Genomic DNA, 16,706 nt, shown 5'->3' on the forward strand with positions numbered 1-16,706 from the left:
TGGATGACTCTGCTCAGTTTTCAGTTTCACACGCTTGTAGGACAAGAGTTTAGTAACTCTGCTGGGCATCAGGATCCCTGGGAAACTTACCTAAAATTCACATGCCGTCACCCCAGCCCACTTTGGAGACCCAAAATGCAGTAGATTCTGGGGTAGACTCCTGCACATTTTTGAACAAGCTCCTCAGGTTATTTTGAGGCCTGACACACCTGGGCCACCCTCTGCCAGATGCTGCCGTGGCGAGCAACTCTACACTGTGTACCTGTCACTCTGCTCTGAGGATGGTACTTCCATGTGTTATCAGCAGTCCTTGAGTCACCTGGGAACCTAAATATAGCTCTCGTAGCCCCACCCCAGATCTTGCGAGTCAGAACTTCCAGGGATGGGTCTCAGGAATCTTTTTTTTTTTTTTTGAAGCCTCTGAGAGCAGCCAGTCTTCCCACTAGCCTTTGGGAGGCTCAGCTGCGCTGTGTGCACTCCTGGAGGAGGATGTGAATTAAGAGTGAGTATTTTTAATGTCCTTTTAGGCCAGCTTCACTCCCCATCCCTCATTAACCCAACAGTATCCGATTCAAAAGTAGTCATACTCAAGTAAGTAAATCCTTGATTTGTCCACAATTTAAACTTGCTCTGTGATTTGAACATCCACCAGTGTTTCTAACTATTGGGTTGGCCCAAAAGTTCATTCAGGTTTTCACTGAATGAACTTTTGGGCCAACCCAATATATTTCAACACAGCTCATTCTGGTGGCTACTTTCTGTGTCATCTTTTGTATCTTAAGAATTTAAAATATGTCTCCCAGGTCAGACTGAACAGCACTGGAGGTAATGCCCGCCCCACCATACTCAGTTCGCATTGAACCCATGCTGGAGCACATGGCTTTGGCTGTCCTCAACTTCATATGCAGACACTCTGGTCTCCAGAGCATCCCCAGGGATGGAGGCAGGCCTGACCGCTTGCTCTGGGCACCCACATGGGCTGCTGAAGCTGCTGAGGAGGGTGTCTCCCTAATTAGACTTCTGGGTCCAGTAGCCTTGCCCTACTGCTGTTTTTTTTTTTTTTTTTTCCTGAAACTGTATGTGTTTAGCTTTATAAGCCAACCCAAATTCCATGGACAGGTGAGCCTGGTGGGCTACAGTTCATGGGGTCACAAAGAGTCAGACATGACTGAGTGACTAACACTTTCACTTTCACGGGTGGAAATTCTTAAAACCACAATCCTCAAAGTACTACCAAAGATAAATAATTGAGAGAGGGGGCTGGCCATAGTTGCAGCATTGTATTCCTTAGCTGGACTCCGAGCTAGCATCCAAGTGGTGAGGGATCACTGGTGACTGATGATGGCCCAAAGCAATCCTCTTGGTTTACCTGTCTCCTAAATCCTGAATCCCCATGGGGTGCTCTCTCTGGGCTTTGGACAGCCTGTGCTGTGCTGTGCTGTGCTTGGTCACCCAGTCGTGTCTGACTCTTTTCGACCCCATGGACTGAAGCCTGCCAGGCTCCTCTGTCCAGGGGATTCTCCAAGCAAGAACACTGGAGTGGGTTGTCATGCCTTCCTTCAGGTGATCTTCCCAACTCAGGGACTGATCGCAAGTCTCGGGGACAGCCTACCGGTAGCCTTTCGAAGTATGTTGTATTTGTTTGTCTTCTTTGCAGATAGTGTCAGGGTCGTTAGTCACATAGAACCTGGAAAGAAGCAGTGTCACCCAGGTAAGCCCCGGAGGCACTTGATACCTTCACAGCCCTAAGAGTCTTGCCCCTGGATAAGCTACAGTTGCATTTTGATGCCAGATGTGAGACACCATTAGTAATCAGGATGAGTCCCATGGGATATCCTGTTCCCAGGTGAGAGCTGCTTCCCCTAGAGTACTTGTTCAGGGCACCGGGAGGCGGCAGTGTGATGACAAAGGGGTGTGAATAACCCTGGAGATGTGAGAATGAGAGATTTCTAATGAGCTCTGACAGTTCAAGGGCTGAAGGAGTCTAACCTCTTTTTTCCCCTGCCCACCCAGTCTTCATACAAATGTAAATATGCCTCCTTTGACAAATTGACAAATTGCCAGATGTGGTTTTAATTTGTAAGCAGGAGACCCTGCCTTGCCTTTTTCTTTCTTTTTATTTTTGTTTTTCTTTCTTTATTTGAAAATATGAAGTCACAGGCTTTGCACTTTTTGAGCTGGACATTTCCTTCTGTCATTCTTGCTGCTGCTGTTGTTTTTCTCTTCCAAGGACATTTTCCTCCATTGTTAGAAGAATTTGGGATGAGAGTCCATTGTCCTGTTTTTTAGAGGTGTTTTTGAAGTTCCCATAGGAAATGCAGAGTGCTCTTTAAGCTTAAAAAATAAATAAATAGAGGCAGCGGTTGAATCCAGTGTGAGATGCGAAGAGTGTCTGTATCACAGCCTCATGTTTTGTGGTCTGTGCAGTATCCATTGTTGTTATTTATGACCCTGTCTCCCTCCGTTGTGGACTTCTTCCAGCCTTGGGGAATTTACATCATTCCTAATAGGAAAAGGCTTTCTGGTTCCCACAGAGTTGTTCAAAGCCTGACTCATGCTCCTTATGTTAATTGTGCAGCTCTGAAACTACAGCGCTTTACAGGGTGTGGTTGTAAGGGGGAAATCTACTGTACTTACAAGGCATGTTTAGAAGCGTTTCACACATAAATCTCAATCTCTCTCTCTCCCTCTCTTCCTCTCTTTCTCTGTCATTTAACTTTTAAACTAACACTTTTGGGTCAACAAACCTAGACAGTGTATTAAAAAGCAGAGACATTACTCTGCCCATAAAAGTCCATATAGTCAAAGCTATGATTTTTTTGATATTCTTGTATGGATGTGAGCGTTGGACCATAAAGAAGGCTGAGTGCTAAAGAACTGATGCCTTTGAATTGTGCTGGAGAAGACTCTTGAGAGTCCCTTGGACAGCAAGGATATCAAACCAGTCAGTCCTAAAGGAAATCAATCCTGAATATTCATTGGAAGGACTGATGCTGAAGCTGAAGCTCCAGTACTGTGGTCACCTGATACAAAGAACTGACTCCTTGAGAAGATCCTGATGCTGGGAAAGATTGAAGGCAGGAGGAGAAGGGGATGACAGAGGATGAGAAAGTTGGATGGCATCACTGACTCAATGGACATGAGTTTGAGCAAACTTCAGGAGATAGTGAAGGACAAGGAAGCCTGGCATACTGCAGTCCTTGGGTTTGCAAAGAATGGAACACGACTTAGCGACTGAACAACAGGAAGTCTTAAGGGAAAGAAAAGGGACTAGGATTAAAATGCAGTGAAAGTGAAAGTCTCTCAGTTGTAAGTCTAACTCTTTGCGACCCCATGGACTATACAGTCTGTGGAATTCTCCAGGCCAGAATACTGGAGTGGGTACCCTTTCCCTTCTCCAAGGGATCTTTCCAACCCAGGGATCGAACCTAGGTGTCCCACACTGCACTTGGATTCTTTACCAGCTGAGCCATACGGGAAGGCCCAAAATGCAGTATAATCCAATAAAACCAATTGTATTCTGTTTACTAACTCTTAAAACTGACTTGGGTTATAACTAGACCCTGAGTGACATTGGTCCAGGTCTAAAACGCCGGAGAGTTCATGAGAGCAAAAGGTTGGTGCTCAGTGGTGCAGGGCAGTGATTGGACGAAGCTCATAGCATCACTCTGTGGGACATGCAGACGTGATTCCAATGGCTGCAGCCTACTAGGCTCCCTGGGGTGTCAGTCTTACTTCCAGTGTAGGTCTGCTGGTACCTTACCAATACCACTCCTTGTGGCAGCAACATTTTACTATAAAATTTGATGGAGAAGGGTACTGAGAAATGTACTAGAAATTGATAGAATTTAACACCTTGTCTGAATTATCTATGTGCTAACCAAAAGGAAACAACTTTCCAAAAGAAAGAAATTGGTCAATATTGATGAGGGTTGGGAGATTTTTACTTTTTATAGCTACTTCTTTATGAAGCTTCCATGTGTAAGGATAGATAGATAACCTCAGAATTATCTAAAACCATGTTAGTGCTGTTATTTTAAGGGGAAAAAAACTCGGGAGTGTTTCAGTAACCAGGAATCTCAAACTCTGGTTTTCGAAGTACCAGTATTGGTAGGCTGAACTCTTGACATTTTTTGCAAAGGCCATACTCTGTTTTTATAGATAGAGAAGATGTAAGAATTCTGACGTTCATCGGAGTACAGACCCCTGTGGCCCCAGGTCTCTCTGGAAGGCCAGGCCCACGGCCGCATGGTCGCCTGACTGGGGCATCATCACATCCCAGGCCTCAGAGCTCTCGGTTCTGGCCGAGAGTTCCCAGATGGCTTGGAGTCACCATCTTGCATGTTTGTGGCACACATTCATGAATGAAACGTGTACTGGGAATCCAAGAGAAATGGTGGTGTTCAGTTGACAATTTGGGTCCGCCTCTGTGACCCCATGCACTGCAGCATGACAGGTGTCCCTGTCCTTCACCATCTCTCGAAGCTTGCTGAAACTCACACCCACTGCGTCGGGGATGCCATCCAAACACCTCATCCTCTGCCATTCCCTTCTCCTTCTGCCGTCCATCTTTCCCAGCATCAGGGTCTTTTCTAATGAGTTGGCTCTTCACGTCAGGTGGCCAAAGCATTGGAGCTTCAGCTTCAGAATCCATCCTTCTAATGAATATTCAGTATTGATTTCCTTTCAGACTGACTGGCTTGATCTCCTCCTTATAGTCCAAGAGACTCATAAGAGCCTTCTCCAGCACCACAGTTTGAAAGCATCACTTCTTCAGTGCTAAGCCTTCTTTATAATCCAACTGTCAGATCCGTACATGACTGCTGGAATAACCATAGCTTTGACTATATGGACCTTTTTCGGCAAAGTGATGTCGTTTTTAATACACTGTCTAGGTTTGTCATAGAACATTCTAGACTGAAAAAAATTAAAATAACCTAACACTATGTAGTTTCATCCTGTCCTCACCAAACGAAATCTGTTCACTGGGGTATTTGGAGTGGAAATGTTTTCCACCTGTGCAGTTAACAGATTCCTGGTTGACTTTGTTGTCTTTTGCAGCCACCGGGACGAGCTCTCCACGGAGCGACAGGGGATCGTACTGGGTGTGTGGAACAACTGCTTCCTCCCGGGGCAGAGCCCAAGAGGAACATTCTGCAAGAAATGTAAGCCCCGTGGGTTTCCTCTTCTTCTCTCCAAACTGTCTATATAGATGGGGACACAACACGAGGGCTAGAATTCAGCAAGAGTGCCTAGACCCTAATCACAGAAGCCCCTCAGGCACTGATCCTGTCCAAAGTCACAGAGTTGGGACTTTTTCTACCTTCCAGACTTTTTCCCTTGCTTTCTGGACAGGGGGAAACAAGGCCTGACTTCACAGGTATGTTGCAAGGAATAATTAGTGGCAAGCACTTTGAAGATGAAAAGCGCCTGCTGATGGTGTTTCGTGCACCTTTCCAAGCAGCCCCGGACAGATTGGGAACCATGCGCTGCCTTCCTCAGGGGCCTCTTCTGACCCTCATGTCATTATAATAATCTTTGAGAGAACGATAGCTGTAGTAAGAATATGAATACATGTATTGATTTCCAGATGAAAGCTGAACCTAAAGAAATATTTCAGCCTCAATATTTTGAGTTCGGTGGTTCAAGAAGCTTCTTTCCCATTCACAAGTCTACAAATATATGCCAAAATCTCTGGTCTGTACAATCTCCGTGGCCAGCTTCTATCCTGCACCTCCAAGTGAATGTCACACAGTACAATCTGCTTTATCTGTTGTGTGTGTGTTATAGAAAAGGGAACGTTTAAAAAGTTTCTGTGTGTTATAGAAAAGTTTGTATGTGTGTAAAAGAACATGCTTGTAGGTACACAAACACACACACACACAGACTTTGCTTTGTGTATTTGCTTCTGGGGAAAAAATCAATATATCAAATATAGGTAATATTGATATTTAACATCTGAAATGAATGCCTCTCTGCCTTAGTTAAAATATGAACTCCATTAAAATGCCATTGTTAACCAGTGATCAATAAGTAAAGTGTGTCCCAGTGTGTAGGAAACTGTGACAGCTCTTGGTTGATCCAGTCTGCATATCAACAGACACTTGGGATTTTTTGTGAGATTGGCCAGTGGGGTGAGGAGAAGGGAGGTTAACACATGCCTCCTGCTTCAAGTGTAAGAAATATGACATGGGGACTCCGAGGGAAACCTGGCCATCACAGGTTTACAAATCAAAAAATTCTTTGTTTGTTTTAGTGTGAACAGAACTGAGACAAAAAGCAGCACCGTGAGCGGATCTCGGAGCAACGGGCCCAGTGTGGGAGCATCCAGTGACTCGGTGGCTGCAGACGGAGCGTGGAGGAGGGGGGGCCGGCCAGCCTCATCCAGCCCCCTGGCCGTGGGACAGGCAGAGGATGACAGGAAGGCGTCTGAGACCCACCAGGGGCTTCCTGCTCTGAAGCTGGAGAAAGGTCATCAGGCCTGGCCAGGAGCAGCAGAAACCTCATCCCAGGGTGCGGTTGCAGACCGGGCTTCTAAGCAGGAGCCTTGTCTGTGGCTGTGAGTCAGCATTCCCCAGTCCAAAGCAGAGTCCACGAGGGGCCGGAGCACCGCAGAAACGCAGGAAGCACAACCCTGCGGGAGACGCCGACCACCACAAGAGAGTTTCTCTTGGAAGTGATCGATCAGCCCCGAGGGAAATAATAGTGGGAAAAGGAAAGCTGCCAGGGTCCTGCCAACTTGAGAGCTGTCAGATCCGGGGTTGCTTTTGAAACAAGATTTGGCAGAAACTGCATCTAATGAAGAGTTGCATGTTTTGGAAAACTCTCTCCTCCAGACATCTTACGAAAAATAAGCCAGGGCAGGCACAACTCAGCCACAAACACTGAAAGCTTAGCTCTGACTCAGGGCAGCCCAACCAAGAAAAGAAAAGGGTGGAAGCAGCTACTTGCTCACAGAAGAGGATTGCAACCTCGTCGTGGAGGATGTCGTGACCAGACCTGGGACAAATGAGCAGTGTGCCTAGAAGCCATGACTTACAGGAATTCAAATGATCATTTTCAGTAGAAGTTACGTACCTGTGTCGGGCTTAACTTTCAAACTAGCAGCCTCCAGGAGCTTGTTCTGACAGCACTGTTCCTTTCTGGTTCACACTTTAACTTCAGAAACTTACTTTGGTGATAAAGAACCATTGGCTTTGTTGGCAGCGACAGCATCCATAACGGAAGCACAGGAAGAAACCAGTGGTGTGCCTCGCTGCATCCCTGGATGAAGCCCGCAGTGACCGTGGTGCTCTCTTTGCTGGCCAATCCTCCTGCCCTGCAGCCTGAGTCAGGCAGCCGTGGAGCAACAGGCTTGCGGGTCACCCCATCTGCTTGCGGCCCCAGCGTCATATCTGAAAGTGTGAGAAACGCAGAGCCTGGGCCCCACCCAGACCTACAGAATGAGAAACTGGGTGATTCTGAAACATGCTCAAGTTTGGCAAGCCCTGGGCTAATTGCAGACCCCCTGGGATTGATTCCTGCGGCCTGACTGTCCTGGCCCCTAGCACATCAGCAGGGCCCACATGTGGACATGCAGCCGTCATGCCCCCTCAGACTTATGAAGCACCTGGCTCAGGGTGTGAAGCACTGGTCCCAGGTCCTTAAGCATGGTGGCCACAGCGCCCTGGGAGCTGTGACTGCACTAAGAGTTGCAGGATATTTACATATAGTTTGGCCTGACATTAGGGGGAGACATCTGAGAGGCTTGTTCTTTCTTGTAGTTCAGGCATGTCCCTACCCCTTGCCCCTGCCCCCACCTTTAAGACTCTGGTGAAGTTCAGAACAGATCCAAGCCCGAGGGGAATTCAGTGGGCAGAGCTTGCAGCTCCCCACTTGGAAGGCAGCACGGGCAGCTTAGATTCCACACCAGGAGCCTTCCATTCGCAGGATTACCCACTGCTGTCTCCAGTGGGCTTGCTGAAATGTCGTGTAGTGGATCATAGCAATGACTTATTTTGGATGGACAACTACAGTAGATTTTCTTAACCAAGTTTTATTCTGAAATAATGAAGGAAACTATATTCAAAGGCCACCCATCAAATGTGTCTCTTTTTCCTGCTCAACATTGGGTGGTCCTTTGAAGTAATACCTCCTCCCTAGTAACACGGAAAATCAAGATATTCCCCAAAGTGTAGGAGTTAGCAAAAAAAAAAAGAAAGAAAAAGACCAACAAAATAAAAGAATATGGAAATGGATACAATGTAAGTTCATGCTTAAGATTAATTAGTGGTTTCTTTCTCCCAGCTCATTCTGTCCGTCCCCAACTCTCCTTTCCTTAGATTGTAGGGCAGGACTCCTGAAGAGGCAGCCAAATATCATGGCACCATTTTGGGTCATGAAGCTAAGTCTTCCTTGCCATGCCTGGCTGTGGATGCAGGCCCTCTTCTTTGATGCTCCAGACTCTTCTGGAGACTTCTTCCCTTCCTGGGACCCCAGCCTCGACATCCCCACCAGGAACGTGGCCCTGCCTACTGATGTCTCTTCCTCTTCCCTCCTAGCTCTTAATCCTGCCCCAGGTGACTCCGTTCACTGGGCTCCACAGGAGAAGAGGTAGCCCAGCAGAAGACCAACCACAGTGCAGCGGAGTCCACTACTCCAGGAAGTGCAGACTGCACAGGGCGGAACCCTCCTGCGGAGGTGATAAAACATGGTCCATCCTGAGCCCCGTCTGAGAGTCACCCGTTTCCTGGGTGCTTGTCACTGAAGATGGGCTCACAGTGTGTCGTTGAGTCTTAAACAGAAACAGCTGTTGCAGTAGTTTAAGGAGAGAGGGCACAAAATAACAACCCAGGCAATAGGCCAAGAAACTGAGCTCCCTGGAAGAGTCTGCAATAAGGAAGAGCCATCCCAATAGCTGCTGCCTGCCCCAGAACTAGGGGAAGCTATTTGAACTGGAGGCACCAGAGAAAGTTTTTATCAGGTTTTTTATTTCATTAGTTAACCTGGGCCTGGTGGTTAAAGCCAGTACTTGTATGTTTAATGATTATCTTTCAAGAAAATTCTTGGCTTTAGAGTTTGGTGTATTTGTGGATACGATGATGACTGAGTTTGGGACTTCCCATCTCCCAGTGCAGGGCACACGGGTTCAGTCCCTGGTCGGGGAACTGAGATCCCACATGCCGAGGGGAAGCTAGAGAAGGCCGTGTGCCGCAGCTAGAGAAAAGCCTGTGCAATGCAGTGAAAAGCCAGTGCGGCTGAAATTTAAAAACAGAAAAGTTGTTTAAAGGCTGTGTCATTGCACTTTTGGCTGTAGATCAGTAGGGTCTTTCTCACAGCCTTCATGTCCATGGGTTTTAACAGTATTAGCAAAGGGACCAACTTTCCGCTTCTGCACAGGGGCATGTGTTTGAGGAATTTCGCCTTTAAGCATTTTCCTTCCACATGTCTGAAACACCCCTGGTTCTCTTGTTTCTTGAGTGGTTGTTTGATTCTTTGGATATTTGGAAGTTCAGAGGGGAAAATGGCTGCCAGGTTTTTTTGTTGCTTATTAGGTGGGAAATGAAGACTTGGTTCTCTACTGCTGGAAGTGGGTGTGTTTTGATATTCTTGATAATCTTAGTAATTCATCTTCAAATCTGAGACTCTGTCAGTATTCTTGGTTAAAAAGAATAAGTTCTTCAGCCACTCACTTAATAACCCAAATTAAATGTATATTCAAGTTCCTGTAACTCTGATGCTTGGAAGAAATATGGATCCTATTGATTAATGTTATAACTTTGAACTCCCTAACTTTCTCAATGTCATGGCTTCTAATTCATCTCCATGTGCTTCCAAATGACTTTTTAATAGATTGGTTTGGTTTTTTTTTTTTTTTTTAATATTCATAAATGTCTGAGAACAGTCAGTGTGACTTTTCTTCCACATTTTTCTTTTCTTTGCTTCTGGAGGTTACCTGTCATCCAGCCATGCATGTAAATTGTGAAATGCAAAGGAGCAAACTTTAGGGCAGAGAGGAATAAATGTTACAGCTTTTGTTCACTCATTTTAAATGAAAGAAGTGGGAAAATATATTTCATTTTATAAAAAGCAAGAGTCCCAAAAGCCCTCTGTAGTTTTATTTATGAAGAACATAGCTTCTCTGTAAAAAATGTTTCTCAGGATATATCTTGAAAACATCAGTGGGATCAGTGTGTTTGCTTTCAGTGTCTTATTTGGACTTTAACCTGAATTGTGCATGTTGGTGGCCTTTGACTTCAGGCCGAGCTGGGAGAGGGCCGCACACAGAAGGGAAGGGAACCATCACAGGAGAGTGCTGGGGTCACGGCGCCGCCGTCCCGTGGCCTCGAATTCACTCCGGGCAGGCCCCGCTGCGGTCTGACAGTTCTGGTGACCGTTCTTCCCTTGGCTTTCCTGGGAGGCAGCACCGCTCTCCAGCATGCTGTGCCATGGCTTGCACATAGAAATCCTTTTCTTCTTTTCTCTCATGAGGAAATCTCCATGCATGGCTTGTCAGGACAGGAGAGTTCAAACCTTGTTATTGAAATACAGATCGATTGAAACGTGTTGGAACAAGTAGGGAAACAAAGTTAAGCTGATTTCTGGTAAACGGTTTAAAGTCTGCTTCGGTACCAAATAAATGAAGCATTGTAAAGTGAAGTTAATTCGGGTAATCACTCAGGGCAGAGGTCTAACCATATAGATCATGGGTATTACAATTTATGGTATAATTAGATCCTCAGAAACCTGCAGAACTCCCTTTCAGTTGGTTTCTGAGTTTACTTAACAAGACACGGAACACATACATGTCAATGTGCAGCTGAACTGAGGGGACTTGAGTGGATGAAGTTGCTGCCTTTAACTGTCAAGAACTACTCAGTTTCAGGGTTGGATTGAATCACGTAAGTTGTGTTATGCAGCATGATTGCCGTTACAGTAACTTATTAAAAATCTTGTCAATTAAACAAATCAGTAAAATAAGGAAAACCATACATTTGATCCCAGAGCACCCGACCAGGCAACTAAGGGTGTGTTGTTCTGTTTTGTTTCTTTAATTGTGGCTGCTCTGGGCCTTCACGTCATGGCAGCGTGCAGGCTCTTCATTGCGGGGTGCAAGCTTTTCTGGTTGTGGCACACAGCCTTCCCTAGATGTGGCACTCAGGCTTAGTTGCCCCATAGCACATGGGATCTTAGTTCCCCAACCAGAGGTTGAACCCACGTGTGCTACCTCAGAAGGCAGATTCTGAACCACTGGACCAGCAGGGAAGTCCCCTAACGGTGTGGATTTGACAGAGCCCCAGAGTAGATGTTCTTCAGTCAAGGGAGACAGCCAGTCACTGCCTTCATCACCAGGCGAGCTCTCTTCTCCCACTGACCTTACTCTCTTGTTTGGTTTCAGCTACTAAAATAGTTTTCCTGGTGGCTCAGGTGGTAAAGAGTCTGCCTGCAATGCAGGAGACCTGGGTTCAATCCCTGGGTCTGGAAGAGTCCCTGGAGAAGGGAATGGCTACTCACGCTGGTATTCTTGCCTGGAGAATCCCATGGGCAGAGGAGTCTGGAGGGCTACCGTCCATGGGGTCGCAAGAGTTGGACACAACTAAGCGATTAACGCACACTAAAATAGTTTCAATGGTTGTGCATTCCTAAGGGATGAAATTAATGTGTAGTTGTAAATGAACCTATTTCATGAATAAAAAATAAAATTGTTTTAGTGTGTATCACTTTCCTTTAAAGCAAGTGAATTAATTAACCCCAAGGAATATGCATTCAAAATGCCCTTTTCTGAACACACAATTTAAAATTATCTTTTATTGGTTGGAGACTTTTTCCTCCTTGGAGCAGTTCTGATGGTTTGACGACTGTTAAAATAATCAAAGGAGCTCCTCATTTGAACCATTGGCCCTAAAAATTTAGGCCTGGAACACCCTGTGCAGATGTTGTGATTAAATGTAAGATTAGGGGTGGTCTTTACAATGTAGCTATATTCCCACTTCTCCCATTTGTGAGCTGAGATAGACTTCTCTAGTGAGGGGTTAAAGTATGTGACCTTGACTTCTTTCCAGAGAATCCTGACACGTCCCAAGGGGATTCCTTTCCATTTTCGAAGTGCAGCACTGAGTGAAGTCCTGGGCCGCCTCTTTCTCTGCCCTGCCTCTTATGACAGATTTCGAGCCCTCTCTGGTTGCTTGCAAATATATTTGCCTTTGGATCCTATACATAATTTTTTAGAAGCATTTCAATATCAGATTGGGATGATACACCTGACTAGTTGTGCGGAAACGCTGAGAGCCGCTGCACCCAAGCCATTTCTTGGTGTTTCGGTCACAGGCCCCAAGTGCCAGCCCAGGAAAGCCACTCTTCCCTGTCTGCTGCTGCTGCCAACCCTGGTACTTTGCCACCAATTGGTTCTTGTGGTTTGGAGACAAGTCACATAACCTCCCAGGTCTTGGTTTCTTCATCTGTCCAATAATCTTGAACAGTAAGTGCCACGCCTGGCTCCGTAGAACCCCGAGGTAAACATACCACTCTATGCGTTAAAACTCGTCTGTTTAAAAATGGGTTCAGAGTACGGACACTGGCCACACACTGGAAGGACCTTGTGGGTCATCGGCAGCTTCTAGTTAAATCAGAATCCTTGAGATTTGGCCTAGGCATTGGCAGTTGTAAAAGCTCCTCAAATTCCCATGAGACGCCATAGTTCAGAACTGTTGTTTAAAAGTAGGGGTGGCAGTTTTTGTGTGTCTCAATACTGGGTGCTAGAAGAGGCAGGGTCTACGAAGAGCTGAGTATCCTTGAGCAGAAGGGCTTTGTGCAGGTCGGAACTGGGCCTGACAGACAGCGGTGGGGCACTGCGTGGCGCACAGGCAGCTCAGCTCGGGCTCTGTGACGCCCTGGGGGTGGGGTGGGGGTGGGGACGCCCGAGGGAAAGGGGGTTCATGTGTACATGCAGCTGACGCACTTTGCTGTACAGCAGCAACTACCACAACGTTGTGAAGCAGATATACTCCAAAACAAACCGAAACGTCTCTACTTTGACATGCCTGGAAAAGGCTTCGGTGACAAGGTACCAGTAGGCCTACGTTTTACTCCTGCGGAGAGACCCGTTCTCTCTCCTGCAAGTCCCCCTATGTTAGTTAGCTCTGGTGCTTTACACTCGACACATCAGAGCCCAGCTTCCTCTTTGCCGGCACTGAGACGTTGTTACCCTCCTACAGAAGATGGGTTTTTAAAGCACCTAAGTAATTGTCTGGGCTTTGCCTTTGATCCATGATCATTAATATCATTAATAAGCTCTCAAAAGTGCATGTGAATCTCAAGTTCACGCTTAGCAGGGCAGTGGAAGAAAGAACGCTTTTAAAATAATTTGGCTCAGAAAGCACATTTGAAATAACCCTGTGGGAAAAAGAGGAGAATTTCTCATCCTTGGAAGGATTACCTAGGACAGAGATGCTGACCTTGTGTTTTAAGTTCACTTACATTTCGTAAAGCCTCATTCATCCCCCAGCCTGATTTATTTTCGGAGGTGAAGCAGGCTGTGGGAGGGGAGTCGTGCTATGCAGTTTTCGTGTTTGCCTTCTGTTTTGTTTTGTTTTTTCCACAGTTACCCAAAGATCATAACATGCATATATTTCTTTAAAAAAAAAGAAAAAAGTCTGCTTCATGAGGTTAACTACAGCTTTTCTCTCAGAAATCAGCGCCGATGAATTCTTTGCTCTGCAGGCTTCCACAGCGATCCAGTCCCAGAAGGCGAGGTGCCCAGGGCGAGCGGAGCAGTGACCTCTGTGGGGGAGAGGTCAGCTGAGCAGCGAGGCTCAAAAGGGAGGAAGAAAAAGCAGCTCCTCAGCGGGGAGTCTGACTTGCTTCAGGGCAGAAGAGCTTTTATAAATAAGGTCCCAGGCTCCCACGCCCTCTCGCCAGTCTTATGTTACCAGTCCGGTCTCTGCACTTAGACACATGCGCACACACTCATGGACACACAGTAGTGGATGCACACACACACACGGACACACAGTCAGACATACAGACACATGGACACACTTAGACACAAACATTCTTGGACACACAGACACAGACCTGCAGACACACACATTCAGGGACACAACGTAGTGGATGCGCACACACACAGACACACATTCAGACATAAAGACACAGGTACACACTTAGACACAAATGGACATAGTACATAGTCATGAACACAGACACACACCCTCATGAACACAGACGCACACCTTCATGAACACAAGACATACACACATTGACACAGTCATACACACAGATACACATACACATTCATGGACACACTTAGACACATTCATGGACACATACAGACATAATCATGAACACAGACACACACACACTAGTGGACACACAGGCACACAGTAGTGGATGCACACATAAAGACATTACACATGGGCATACATACACACATCTACACAGTCACACACGACACACGATGCACTGGTGGACACAGACACACTAGTGGATGCACACACTGATAGACACTCATGGACACATGCACACAGACACACTCATGGACGGACACATTCATGAACTCACACAAACATGGACATATCTACACAGTCACACTCATGGACACACTCAGACACGGACACAATCCTGGATACACATTTGTGGACACATCCTCATCAATACACAAACTAGTGGACGTGTACACACAGACATGCTCACAGACACACCCTGGTGGACACACACCCTGGCTGGACACGGCCCCAGCTCTCACTTGCCCCGCATGCCTCTCTCCACCTGCCTTTGGATCTGCGGTTGGACAGACAGACAGATCCTTCTCCAGAGGAGCAGGTGATGGATTGGCTGGGGGTTTTTCTAGGCCCAGTGGCTCCTACGGCCCTTTCAGTTCCTCCGCAGGCTCAGCTGGTGAGAAGAATGTGGAGTGCTCGTTCCCAAACCCGCCGTGGGTGCCTGGGAGGACTGAGACCAACCCATCCGTCTGTGCCTGCTGTCAGAGGGAGGGGGGGGATGGTCAATCAGGACGACCTCCAATCTCCATGGGACACACAGGGCCAGAGCTGGGAATGTGTTCTCGCAGGAGGGGCCTGGAAGACCTTCCCCAAATGATGCCGGTGTGGACAGGGGCTTGTGAAACAGCAGCTTTGCTTTGCTGTGTATATTCTCCTTCGCATGCTTGCCTGTGAGCCTCTTGCCGTGCCCTCTGCTCCGTGACCCTGCAGAGCAGGGTGGAGCCTGCCTGGGTGGAGCCTGGGGCATCTAGAAAAGCGTCCTCAGGCGGCTCCGCCATGAGAGGAATGACTCGGAGTCAGAGACACGGGTACTAGGCCTGCTGGTGGCTGGGCGGGGGCAGCACTCAGCATCTTCTGGCTCTTCTCAGGACCTAATGCAGAAACCCCTTGTGCTGAATCCCTTTCCTATTTTGAATCTCTCTGACTTCTTCTGTAACCAGCCAGAGAAAACTCCCTGCTTTTAAATCTCCACTTGGATAACCATTGCATTTTAAGATGAACTGATTTGGGAACTTTAATTATGTAAAAAAAAAAAAAAAATCCCTTCACAGTAGGACCTGGATTAGTGTTTGGTCAAATAACCAGGGGCTAGGAGTCTCTAGGGACCGTCCACCACCAGTTCCAACAGCCCTTGGCTCTTCTCTAACACAGGTGCAGTTCAAAGGAGAGAATGAGGGGCCTCCTCGGTGGTCCAGTGCCACCAAGTGAGAAGAAGGCCATGCTGCCAAGGCAGGGGGCAAGGGTTTTGATCCCTGGTCTGGGAACTAAGATCCCACGCATTGTGCAGTATGGCCAAAAGATTTTTTTTTTAAGTGTGAATGGAGACAGTCATTGAAATCTAGCTGGACTTCACGTTTTAACAAATTCTGGTCTCATGTGACTTAGAAAAATACAGAGAGTACGTTCTTTCTTGCTGCCGTCCCTTTCTGTGAATACTGACCAAGTGACACACATTTCTTATCATCATTTTGCAGATGGGGAAACTGAGGCACAGAGCATTTTGGAAACTTTCACGAGTTAGTAAGTGGCAGAACTGAGAATCCAGGCCTGTCTAAACCCCAAAGCCCAGTGACTTCAACTGAGCCACAGTGGTGTGAGCCTAACACTGCCCAGGCAGAAGGTATTGGTGCCAGGACTCAAGGAAGAAAGTGCTGCAAGGGAATCAAGAAGGTGTGGCTCCGGAGTGCAGGCCCTGACTACTCAGGGCTCGGTAGCTGAGAAGGCGAAAGTGACAGGCGGCCAATCAGGCCGCAGTGGAGGCCTGTCTGTTTCAATTTAACTACAGTTGACTTACTGTACTGTGTTAGTTTCAGGTGTATAGCTTCAGATGCTTTGCTTTACCTATAATCACAAGATACTGAATATAGTTCCCTTTGCTATACAGTAAACACTTATTGTTTATTCTATATATAGTGGTATGTATCTCTTAATCCCATACTTTTATAATAATTTATCCCTTCCTCTCCCCTTTTGCCTTTGGTAACCACAAGATTTTTTTCCTCTGGCTGTGAGTCTGTTTCTGTTTTGCAAATAAGTTGATTTGTATTATTGTGTTTTAGATTCCCCATATAAGTGATCTCATATGATATTTATCTTTGTCTGGCTTCACTTCGGTATGATAATCTCTAGACCCATGCATGTTGCTGCAAATGGCAATATTTCATTCTTTTTGTGGCTGAATAATAGTCCATATCACATCTGCTTTATCCATTCATCTGTTGATGGACAGAT

The 16,706-nt window shown here is 46.6% G+C and overlaps 1 protein-coding gene across 1 annotated transcript in view; it reads left to right on the plus strand.

Moving 5' to 3' along the window:
- SLX4IP (SLX4 interacting protein) overlaps positions 1–6,563 on the plus strand; it is a 79,860-nt gene extending 73,297 nt beyond the window's left edge. The window contains exons 10-11 of the mRNA XM_068987523.1: positions 5,062–5,165; positions 6,257–6,563. Coding sequence (XP_068843624.1) covers positions 5,062–5,165; positions 6,257–6,563 — 411 coding nt within the window. The remainder of the gene's footprint in view (positions 1–5,061; positions 5,166–6,256) is intronic.
- Positions 6,564–16,706: the final 10,143 nt, after the last annotated feature.

The sequence above is a fragment of the Capricornis sumatraensis genome, chromosome 15 (genome assembly GCF_032405125.1).
Source record: "Capricornis sumatraensis isolate serow.1 chromosome 15, serow.2, whole genome shotgun sequence".
NCBI lineage: Eukaryota > Metazoa > Chordata > Mammalia > Artiodactyla > Bovidae > Capricornis > Capricornis sumatraensis.